We start from the raw sequence: 10,208 nt of genomic DNA on the forward strand, positions 1-10,208 counted from the left end.
AAAGTTCTCATAGACCCTTAGGTTGAAGATTATACCTCCAAAACCACCAGGATGCAAGCTCGTTCCTGTTCAGTAGAGTGTGTCAGTATTAGTCTTTGTTGCTTGATTGATATGGTGTAGATCAACTTAATTAGACATTTATACAAGTTGTAAGGGTTTAATTTGTCAAAATGTATTATATGGCCACAAACACATTTTAGAATTAAAAAAAGTAAAAAATGTAGGTATTCTATTAAAATATTAATTTTTTTTTTTTTTTTTAGAATCTCACCCAATTTCTAATGGTGGGAGATGCTCTTAGTAGACCACTTAAATTATTTTTATTAATCAAATTATTAAATTGGGTTTATTTTCCAAATAACAAAAAATGGAAATTAGATTGTAGAGAGAGGATAGAAAGAGACAAGAAGAGAAGTAAGAGAGAACGAGTAGTTTTGAGTAGTTAGAGCATCTCCAACCTCCACTGCAAAATTTACTGTAAAATGGAGTGAATTATGCAGTTGTGAACAAACAAACAAAACGTTACTGCATATATGGAGTAATGCATTTTTTGTTTGTTCACAGCTGCATAATCCGCTTCATTTTGCATTGGAGTTGGAAATGCTCTTAGTGAATTTGTGTTTTTTTTTTGTTATTAGGGCCAATTTCCTTTATTAAATTCTACTAAAATACTATTTTTATTTGTTTAGAACCCCATTTAAGATATTGGAGCGATGGGAGTGATTGCTTCTGATCTATGAGAGCTTTGCTTTTTTTTGTTCCTTCTTTAGAATCTCTAATTAATTTTTTTATAATGTAAATCTTTTACAGCAAAATGGAAGTAAGTTTCAAAACTGTATAACCACGCCGACTGCAACCAAATGAGGCGGAGAAAGGAGACAAATAACGCTTGCGGTGGGACCACAACCACTGTAAACGTTGTCCCAGAGAGCACCCACCATGATGGACCCAGCTGTTTGGCCAATTTCTCCAGCGTTATAGAAATACTTCCCCTCTCAATAAAAAATAATCACTTCTTTTCTTTTTTGCTTAAAAGAAGCTATTATTTATAAGTCGCAAATAATCACTTCTTGGTTCTTCCCTTTTCCCCTTAAAAAAACATATCATGTCCTGTCTTAATTAACCACAACCCATTACAATATCCGTTTTACTCTTAACATTTAGACCCAAAAAAAAAATATCCGTCTTACTTTGTAACAACAACAAAAATGGTTCTAGTAGTAGTAATAAACGTCAAACTCTGCTAAATATGAATATTCCAAGACATCTGTAAATAACTAGAGAGGAAGAAAAAAGAGATATAAAAATGACATGGACTTGATTATTCCAAGACGAATGTGAAAGCTGAAACTGAATAATGTATAGAGTAGTATTTTTGTAGCATATTTAATGTAAACTGATATACATAAATAATAAATAGATACACTAGAAATGGGGTAAGTGTCAGTTTTCGGTAGATGGTGAAATGCCAAAGACACCCGATTTTGTTGTTGTAGATCTCAATCCCAAGAAACCAAACACCCTCTTCGTCCACTCCTTGAGCAAGTAGTAGATTAGATCCTGCATTGTACGAACCACTTCACTATCTCTTACTAGAGTATTAGAGTATCTATTTGATCACGATCGGTCTCATCCATCATCGATGTATCTATACATATCATCATCGGTGTATGCATGTAGAGAGGGGCACATGGGGATGGGACATTGAAAGATGGAGATTTTCATGTGAGAGCACATGTCATGTGCTTCTTTCTCTCTCTCTCTCTCTCTAATTTGCCTTCTCTTTTGGCTTTCTGTGTAGGTCCCCTATTCTTCACTCCCTTGTTCCTATGCACATGCCGAAACGGATCATTCTCCTTCTTATCCCCCCCACCCGCTGCCTTCTCGCGCGTGGTCTTTCTTCTAATCTTATAATGGTCTCGTCCGTACTACCCTGCGTAGTTACTACGACTACAACTTGCCAGGATTAGGATTTGTCTTCGTCTGACTTACTTTCTGGACAGTTTATAATGGTTTTCTCGATTCAAGTTTACATAATTATAACCCTAAAATTTTGTTAAGAGTTCAGAAAAGGCGAGAAATAAGTTATGGTATACACAAAAATGTCACTTTAGAAATCAATACTCCATCTTTTATGGTTGGTATATGATAAAATGCCACTTTACTGCAACTTAACCGGTCTGTAAGCAGCAACAATAATCCTATACAATAGAAAGTTGATGCTTGAGGCTTTACAAGATACAAAGTTAATACCTCTAGCTCTAAACAAGATACGCAGTTATCAAACAAACAAAATCCAATTTAGCTGTGAACATGATCCACTTAAGTGAGTGCATGGCCACTAACGTCTAAATTTGTCGACATGGCGCGTGAAAAACCAAGTCTCTTTTGCAAGATCCAAATCTATGTATAACCCAAGTAAGAAAAAAGAATAACCCCCCACAATCCGAAACACGAGGATAATAATATATACTAAAAAATACAACTGGACCAGCTTTGATGGTAACATTTACCATTTCTCATTTACTAAATATATTCTTAAATGGAATTTCAGTTTTACATCGTATTTCTAGACTAACCAAACCGAAACTCGTTCATAACCGAACGTTACACTAAAGTAAGAAAAAAGAATGGAACATGGAGCGTAAGAAATCCAACCAAAATAGTATTATCTCTAAACTTAACTCATTTACTATTTTAAAACCCAATCAATTCATGGTAAACCAGAGTAAAGCGAGATTGAACCGGCCACACTTTATTACAGTTGCCATTTTATCCAACAAATCCATCATTACTCTTATATATATATCAAACATACACTTTCCATCTCTCAACAACATCATTCCTCTCTCTCTCTCTTACAAGTTACAACTTACAATGGAGAAAACTCTAGCAACTCCTGACACTACTAGATCTCTTTCACCGTCATGCTCAGTGTCCGTTGAATCACCTGCCGCTGGTTTTGAGCGCAGAACCAAACGGAGACTTTCGCAGACTAAGGCAAGCGTCTGTGTGTCCGGTGAAGTAGATGAAGATGAGGAAGAGGTAAAAGAGAAGATTGAGGCGTTGCAGAGGATTATTCCAGGAGGAACGGCGCTTGGTGTGGACGCGCTCTTCGAAGAGACAGCTGGTTACATAATGTCTCTACAATGTAAGATCAAGACCATTAAAGTCCTCACTTCATTTCTCCAACGCTTAGATAAACAAGATATGAAGTTCGGAGGTTGAAGATAATGATGACACTCAAAGATTGTTCTTCCTTTCGATTAAAAAGTGTTTTTTTATTCAGTTTAATTTTAACTCTCTTAATATATTCTTTTAGCTTCTATATATGGGAAAAGAGATCTCAGCACTTTTTTCTTTGAAATCTTTTTCTTTATGAAGACTTAAAATCAAAGTTCTGATTTATTTAAGCCGGTACGCAGTTATGAAAAACTACTAATTGCGATATATAAGAAAGTTACTACTTCTTCCGTTTCTAAATGTAAGTAGTTTTAGCGAAAAAAAGTTTGTTTCACAATATAAACAATATAAGTAGTTTACATATTTCAATACATTTTTTTATTTATTAGATTTGTGTGACCAATGAAATTATGTTAGGTTTTTAATAATTGGTTGAATTAATTAGTTAAATTATATATTCTTTTAAATAACAATTTTTTAAATATTCTTGCTTTTAAACAAAACTACTTACGATTAAAAATGGAGGGAATATTAAATTGAATCACGAGGTAGCACTGCATTTGAGATTTGACATTAATGATATTGAGCAAGTAATGGCATACGTCTGGCCCAATTAATTTAGGGTGACCTCATGGTCACATGCTATATAACAAAGAGAACCATTTCCAACGTCGATAGATATTTGTTTAAGTTTAAGATGAACACATTGCATTTGAGATCCATAATCCAAATAGTCCAACTGTCCGAGTTCATGTGTTATATTCAATTATTCATTGTACACAAACAAGACAAATCTATTTATTCGTGTAAGTAGTCACTACTCACTAGAGCTACTAGGCCTGCGACTTCGGTTTTCCGAAACCGAACCGAACCGAACCGTCGGTTTTCGGTTAACTGAAGTTTTAAAAACAATTCCGAAATAAACCGAATGAAATTTTGGTTCGGTTCGGTTCGGTTATCGTTTTATTTCGGTTTTCAATTTTATTTCCGAAAATAACCAAATTTTTAAATTTTCGGTTAATTTTGGTATAATTTTTCCAAAATATTCGGATATTTTCGGTTATTTCGGTTAAATTCGGTTATTTTTGGGTTATTCGGTTATTTTCGGTTCGGGTTTTCGGTTATTTTTCGGATATTTTTGGTTATTTTCGGTTTTCAATTTTTTTTTTTTTTTGAAAATCAAAAACCGAACCGAACCGAACCGAAAACCGAATTGAACCGAATTGAAAACCGAACCAAGCCGAAAACCGAAAAAAACCGGTTCGGTCCATTCGGTTCGGACAAAAATCCCAGGCCTAAGAGCTACCATCTACACACAATTCATAAAATCAACCGCGTCCCTTAAAATAAAATAAAAACGTTTAGTAATCATTATTTTGAAGAAAAAAACATCTAGCTGGCATTAAATGAAGCTGTTACATATATTAATGTAACTATATTCTTCAAACTCCACAGACTCACTTACTTAATGGATATTTAAAGTAACTTGTAGTAAATCATACTATAAAACCACAAAAAAATGATGTTGTAAATCATTAATGGCACATTTTAATCCTTTACTAAAAAGTCATTCTCTAGTTTATAATCCCCATCCTACAAGACTAGAAGGCTACGGCTCCATACGATTTGCTTTAGCTATGTCCTTACTAGTATAATTCATGGATACTTAAAGTAAGTTATAATAATAAATCATAAGTAGTATAAAACCACACAAAAAGTTGTAAATCATGAATTTTAACTTTTAGTCATTTACTACTAAACTATCATTAATAAGGCGACGACTCTCTCCATACGACTTGCTTCGGCCATGTATTAATGGGCTTAATACATATGGGCCTGGGCCTATAGTAGATCACTTGATATTACTCAATACTCCTCCATTGCGCGAACATTGTTCACAGATCAGCTGTCAATGGCGGACGATCGGGTTGAGAAGGAGATGGTCAACGCTGATCAAGGAAGCGATGAACTGGAGAAGAAGAATCACGAATTGAAACGGGAGAATCTAGAATTGAAGGAGAAGGCTGAGAGATTGACAGGAGAAATCGAGGAGATGAGAGCCGTGGAAGCGGAGATGAAGCAGAGCTTCGAAGAGATGGAGACGGAGATCGAGCAGTTAGAGGAAGAGAAGAAGGGATTGGAATCTGTATCGGCCCGAGCCGTGGAGCTCGAGGGGGAGGTGGCGAAGATCCACGAAGATCTCGTCAACGCTTTGAGAGACGGAGACGAGAGGGAGGTAACGGCGGCGGAGCTGAAGAAGGAGTTGTCGGAGAAAGTTGAGAGCTTTGAGAGGTTTGAGAAGGAAGCGGAGGGTTTGAGGAAAGCGAGAGGCGAGGTTGAGAAGAAAGGTAGAGACTTGGAGAGGAAAGTTGGGGTTTTGGAAGTGAGGCTGATGGAGGAGAGGAGCAAGAAGGTTAGAGCAGAGGAGGAGATGAGGGAGAAGGGTAATCAGAAAGAGGTGGAGATGGAGGAGTTGAAGAGGAAAGTCTCCGACTTTGAAATGGGTTTGGTGAAGGGTGTGCTGGAGATGGAGAGTTGCGAGTTCGAGAAGAAGCGGGCGGAGGAAGCTTTGAGTGAATTAAAGAAGAGGGAGATGGAGTTGGAGTTGAGGAAGGAGGAGTTGTTGAAGAAGGTTGAAGAAGGTGAGAAGACGCTGCTTGTGTTGAACGAGAGGATCATGGAGGAGCCTACTACTAATGGAGTTAGAGACATAAAGGATTGTGACCAAGAATGTTCACAATTGCAGTGGCCAGTGGCTGCTGCTGGCTCGGTGGGAGCTTTGGGTTTGGTAGCAGCGACAGTGTTTGTTGTATGCTACTCAAAACGGACTTGATTCAGTAATATTGAGGAGCTGAAGACCATAACTTTTTTTGCAGTTCTGCAGTCCTATAGGTGCCCCATAACTTTTTGGTCTCTGAGTTTGTGATGTTTTTGTTTTCTTTGTTTGTTTGTTTGTTTGAGATGATTGATGAATCTTTGGCTTTTAGGCTATGAATGCATTTGATATCGCTTTGTTAACTGAATTACAAAGATAGACTTGTTGCTAATAGATTGTTTGACAGTACAGAACATGAAGAACATACTATTATAAACCATGATGTGATCATGTGATGGTTACTGGAACATGTCACATGTCTAATTTCTATGAACATGTGGCTCTGAGCTCTGGGGTGTAGTGCACTAGTGCTTATGTTTCTATTCCTTATTTTCTGCAAATATACATTCATTGTAGATTAGGATTAGGTACCAGACCATAGTCTCTAGGTCAACTTGTTCTCGTACCTGTATTCTATGGATCATCAGCCCGGAGAAGCTCAAGGAGTCCGCAGCAGTTCCTCCACGAAGTTAGTTGGTGCACGGGTTGGTTAAGGCGCAGTAGAGGCATCTGAAAAAAAAAATACAATGGCTAGTGTCTTAGTAAACAAACGAGAATAGCTAGAGCTACAACTGATTGTTGCTGGGTATAGAGAGAGAGAGATGTGTTGTTTGCTTGTTTAGGGTTGAGTTAACCTGGTTTTCATCTTTAGGTAGATGAGATTCATCTTGATGGGTTTCAGGTTCTTCCACATAAGCTGAAACAGGTAAGGACCCGTCAAAGTAATAACTGGAAAGGTCAGAGTCACTGGATGAGTCAACACTATCCTCTTTTGAATCTGATGATGACCTGACTCCTTCAAGTATTACAGAAAAATCCAAATCCTCTGCGCCTGGACCGGCGATCGCGCTGGTATCGGTCATACTATGAAACTCTACGTTTGTTTGTTCTGTTTCAGCAGGAGTGTCTTCAGAGAACTGTAGTACCATCTCTTCAGATTTGTTCGGATATGGAAAGTTGCTGGTCTTGGCTACCTTTGGTCTCAGGCTGCTACTACGTCTAAAAAGCTCTAGAACCTCCTCGTCTTCCATTTCATACTCACTGACATCATGATCTTCAGAGTTGGCCGTCTGTGAGTTAGATGGATCCTTGGAGCCATCTTCTGTGTAATCCACTGGATCAAACCGTTCAGTGATTGTACCCCTCGATTCCTCAGTTGAGTTGCTTGCTTCTCCAATGGTCTTCTCCTCGTCTTCACGTATCTTTTCCATGTCTCTTCTGGTATGCTTCAGCTCTCTCTATTTCCTTCTTCTTTGAGCTTCTATGGTATGGATCTTTTGACGGCTTAAAGAGCCACAGCGTTCACAAACACAAGCTATGTAGAAGGTTTCTTCATATTTTAGTTGCAACGTTCAAACAACGATTGCAAAGTACCAACCACAGACTAAAACCAAAGAAGAGAAAAAAAAAAGTAAAAAACTATTATGGAAAGTTTGAAGAGTAGTTGAGAGGATAAAAGTAATGGCTGATGGACTAAAGAAGTAGATGTGCACACAGTTGTTTTGACTAGTTGGTTCGCTGTTGTCATGACAGTTTTCAAAGAAAGCTACTCTTCGAAACAGAACATAAAAAAATTCATCAAGTCAATAAATTGAATCAGTTTCACATATATTGGTTTAGTTTCTGTCCATAGTTTATGAAAGACATGATGAGTCTTCTGTCCTCTCCAGGAACTCTGTGTTTCAAACGAACAAGTATTTGTTTTTGAATATAGCATACATACAGACTACAACATATTCATGGCTCTAGTCTATCATAATGACACCTTGGGAGAAATTTTGATAGGCATTCCTAGAGATGGAAACGGGAGAGGATCCATGCTGATTGTCTCATCAGGATAGACCAAGGACCAATCATAACTTGTCACAACGAAATGCAAGAAAACGAGGATGCTGACTTTTGCTAGCTGGTGACCTGCACAAAGCCTTGGTCCTCCTCCAAATGGAAGATATGTATATGCTTGTACCGCCTTATCAAACCTTGAAGGATTAAAACTCATCGGATCTTCAAAAATCTCAGGATTGTAATGAGTTCCATATGTTGTCCACAGTACCTGCACTCAAACCAAAGTATTATTACATTAGTATTTATTTCTTGATTTAGAGACTAAAAAGAATGTATAGAGATGATGTTGCTTCACCTTCCAGCCTTTTGGGATAGTGAAACCTCCATAGTTGATATCAACAACTGCTTTTCTGAAAGAACCAAAGATTGGAGGAGATAAGCGCATTGTTTCACGAACAACTTGCCAGCTATACTTCATCTTCTTCACATCTTCAACCGTGAGGTACTCTCCTTCCCCTTTGTTTGCTTTTATTTGAACATGTTCTGAGATGAAATCAAGAGAGTTGAGTATGATTTTTTATTTTTTTTTTTGCTAAATTATGTTTTGTTTGTTACCTTTAAGGAGAGTGTCAAGGCAAGTTGGATGCTGAGCCAACATCTTGAAAGTCATAGCCATGGCGTAAGAGGTTGTGTCATGAGCTGCAAACACTAGCAAAACCATGTTATCTACAACCTCTTCTTCAGTTATCTCGCCTTTGATCAACCCTTGTACTAGCCTTGAGAATAGTGTTCTGTTTGGTCTCTCATCACCTTCTTCTTGTTCCATTTCTCTTCTCTTCTCCCTAACCTTCTCAACTAGCAATGACTCAATCTCTAGCCTAGCTTTCTTCGCTCTAGCAAACCTAGAACAAGGAAACTCAACAGGCAAAGCGAAAACTCCTTCTAGAACCCTCTCAAAGATCTCTAACATCCCAAGCTCCACTTTGATCCCATACAAACACTCAAAGACCACAGTAAAGGTTTGAGCCTTTGTGGAACGGTAGAGACTAATCTCTTCCTTGCCTCGCCATTGGGTTTCAAGATGAGACCGGACGGTGTCACATAGGTTAGGTAATAAGGACTCTAACCCATTGTAGCTAAGGCTATTAGCTACAATCCCTCTAAGGACTCTATGCTTCTCCCCTTGCTTAGCCATGATGCAGTTCATGCCCATTAGCTGAACAGAAGAAGAAGGCCATGAGCTTACAACTAAGCTAAACTCGTTAGATAATATTAGCCTGTTGGCTTCAGCTCCATTGACTACTATTGTTGGTGAGCCCATGATTTTTGTCTTGAAGAGGTTGCCATGCTTGATGATTCTTGGATTCACGAAATCCTCGAAAACTCTGTTGTTTTTCTGAGCTTTGTAGAACTCCATTGTTTCACCTATCCATGGAAGCCCCATTTCTCCAGGGGGAAGCTTCTTCTTGGGCTGCTGCAGCTTCTTTGATGTGAACTTGTGATGTTTCTTGCGGAAGAAGAAAAGTGTGCTGGAGATTGTTGCAGCTATGCATAGGAAGATCCATGAGAGAAGGAAGTTTGGTTCTAGAGCCATTTTGTTTTTGTTTGGTTACTTAATTAACCAATTGTTAATAATCAAGTTTTGCAAAAATCTGGATTATGAGCTGAGTATTTATAAATGGAGATTTTTTTGTGAATGTTAAGGTCAAACCAAGTGATATTATTCTAGTTTTTTTTTCTTTGTTTTTAGACTTTTTATTCTTCTTTGGGGGTGGCTCTGACACATGATTGATCTTCAAGATACATTTCCTTAAGAGCTCAGGCTGCATTATCTTTTTCATTTTTAATACAACAGACGGTGACACTAAACATGTTATGCAGCTGCATATACACATGTATTAAGGTGATTATGGAATTAAATATGAATATAACTCATGTTTCATTATATAATAGAAATCATTATTGAAGTAATAGTTTTTTTTTTGTAACTGAGGCGTTCAAATTGAAGTAATAGTTACCCTATCGAAATTGGTCTGGCTCATTTTCTCTATAGACTAACGTAGTAAATCTTCAAAGAAACTAGTATTTCCATAGCATGTAGTATGTTCTTACATTAAACAGAAATTTTTGATAAACAAATCCAATATTTTTCCTGAGAAAAAAAAAGAAGAGAAAATGTTATATATACTGACAGTATCAAAGAACGGCTAGTTGGTGGAAAAGAAAAACAAATTATTGCTAAAACATTGCTAGATTTATTGGTCTATGCCATATGGAAATAATGCATCTTCGCGTCTCTAAAAATTTAGCAATTCATCTTTGTAGATCTACAATATATGTGTATTATCTTTCTACAAATAATTTA

The 10,208-nt window shown here is 37.3% G+C and overlaps 4 protein-coding genes across 4 annotated transcripts; 2 read left to right on the top strand and 2 right to left on the bottom strand.

The window, feature by feature from the left end:
* The first annotated feature begins 2,816 nt into the window (after positions 1–2,816).
* LOC106340232 (transcription factor PAR1-like) lies at positions 2,817–3,413 on the top strand. Its single transcript, XM_013779112.1, has one exon. It carries the CDS (start codon positions 2,878–2,880, stop codon positions 3,226–3,228), a length of 351 nt encoding a protein of 116 aa, XP_013634566.1. The 5' UTR covers positions 2,817–2,877; the 3' UTR covers positions 3,229–3,413.
* Positions 3,414–5,057: 1,644 nt separating this feature from the next.
* Positions 5,058–6,206, top strand: LOC106336751 (peroxisomal and mitochondrial division factor 1-like). The gene has a single exon (XM_013775679.1). The coding sequence runs from the start codon at positions 5,096–5,098 to the stop codon at positions 6,014–6,016; it is 921 nt and encodes a 306-aa protein (XP_013631133.1). The 5' UTR covers positions 5,058–5,095; the 3' UTR covers positions 6,017–6,206.
* Positions 6,207–6,289: 83 nt separating this feature from the next.
* Positions 6,290–7,422, bottom strand: LOC106336752. The gene is made up of 3 exons (XM_013775680.1): positions 6,694–7,422; positions 6,466–6,568; positions 6,290–6,392 (listed from the first exon to the last, which is right to left on the bottom strand). The coding sequence occupies exons 1-2, from the start codon at positions 7,267–7,269 to the stop codon at positions 6,473–6,475; spliced, it is 672 nt and encodes a 223-aa protein (XP_013631134.1). The 5' UTR covers positions 7,270–7,422; the 3' UTR covers positions 6,290–6,392; positions 6,466–6,472.
* Positions 7,423–7,689: 267 nt separating this feature from the next.
* On the bottom strand, positions 7,690–9,468 carry LOC106336750 (taxadiene 5-alpha hydroxylase). Its single transcript, XM_013775678.1, has 3 exons — positions 8,459–9,468; positions 8,199–8,386; positions 7,690–8,111 (listed from the first exon to the last, which is right to left on the bottom strand). Exons 1-3 carry the CDS (start codon positions 9,435–9,437, stop codon positions 7,812–7,814), a joined length of 1,467 nt encoding a protein of 488 aa, XP_013631132.1. The 5' UTR covers positions 9,438–9,468; the 3' UTR covers positions 7,690–7,811.
* Positions 9,469–10,208: the final 740 nt, after the last annotated feature.

The sequence above is a fragment of the Brassica oleracea genome, chromosome C4, assembly GCF_000695525.1.
Source record: "Brassica oleracea var. oleracea cultivar TO1000 chromosome C4, BOL, whole genome shotgun sequence".
Taxonomy (NCBI): Eukaryota; Viridiplantae; Streptophyta; class Magnoliopsida; order Brassicales; family Brassicaceae; genus Brassica; species Brassica oleracea.

What these genes read in the sequence shown, in the direction of transcription:
- LOC106336752 (XM_013775680.1), bottom strand. Translation starts at nt 7,269, where the DNA reads ATGGAAAAGATACGTGAAGACGAGGAGAAGACCATTGGAGAAGCAAGC. An exon ending in TACCTAAAGATGAAAACCAG is followed by an intron (nt 6,569 to 6,693) that starts GTTAACTCAACC and finishes TTTTTTTTTCAG; the next exon opens with ATGCCTCTACTGCGCCTTAA.
- LOC106340232 (XM_013779112.1), top strand. Translation starts at nt 2,878, where the DNA reads ATGGAGAAAACTCTAGCAACTCCTGACACTACTAGATCTCTTTCACCG.
- LOC106336751 (XM_013775679.1), top strand. Translation starts at nt 5,096, where the DNA reads ATGGCGGACGATCGGGTTGAGAAGGAGATGGTCAACGCTGATCAAGGA.
- LOC106336750 (XM_013775678.1), bottom strand. Translation starts at nt 9,437, where the DNA reads ATGGCTCTAGAACCAAACTTCCTTCTCTCATGGATCTTCCTATGCATA. An exon ending in CCTTGACACTCTCCTTAAAG is followed by an intron (nt 8,387 to 8,458) that starts GTAACAAACAAA and finishes ATTTCATCTCAG; the next exon opens with AACATGTTCAAATAAAAGCA. An exon ending in CTATCCCAAAAGGCTGGAAG is followed by an intron (nt 8,112 to 8,198) that starts GTGAAGCAACAT and finishes GTTTGAGTGCAG; the next exon opens with GTACTGTGGACAACATATGG.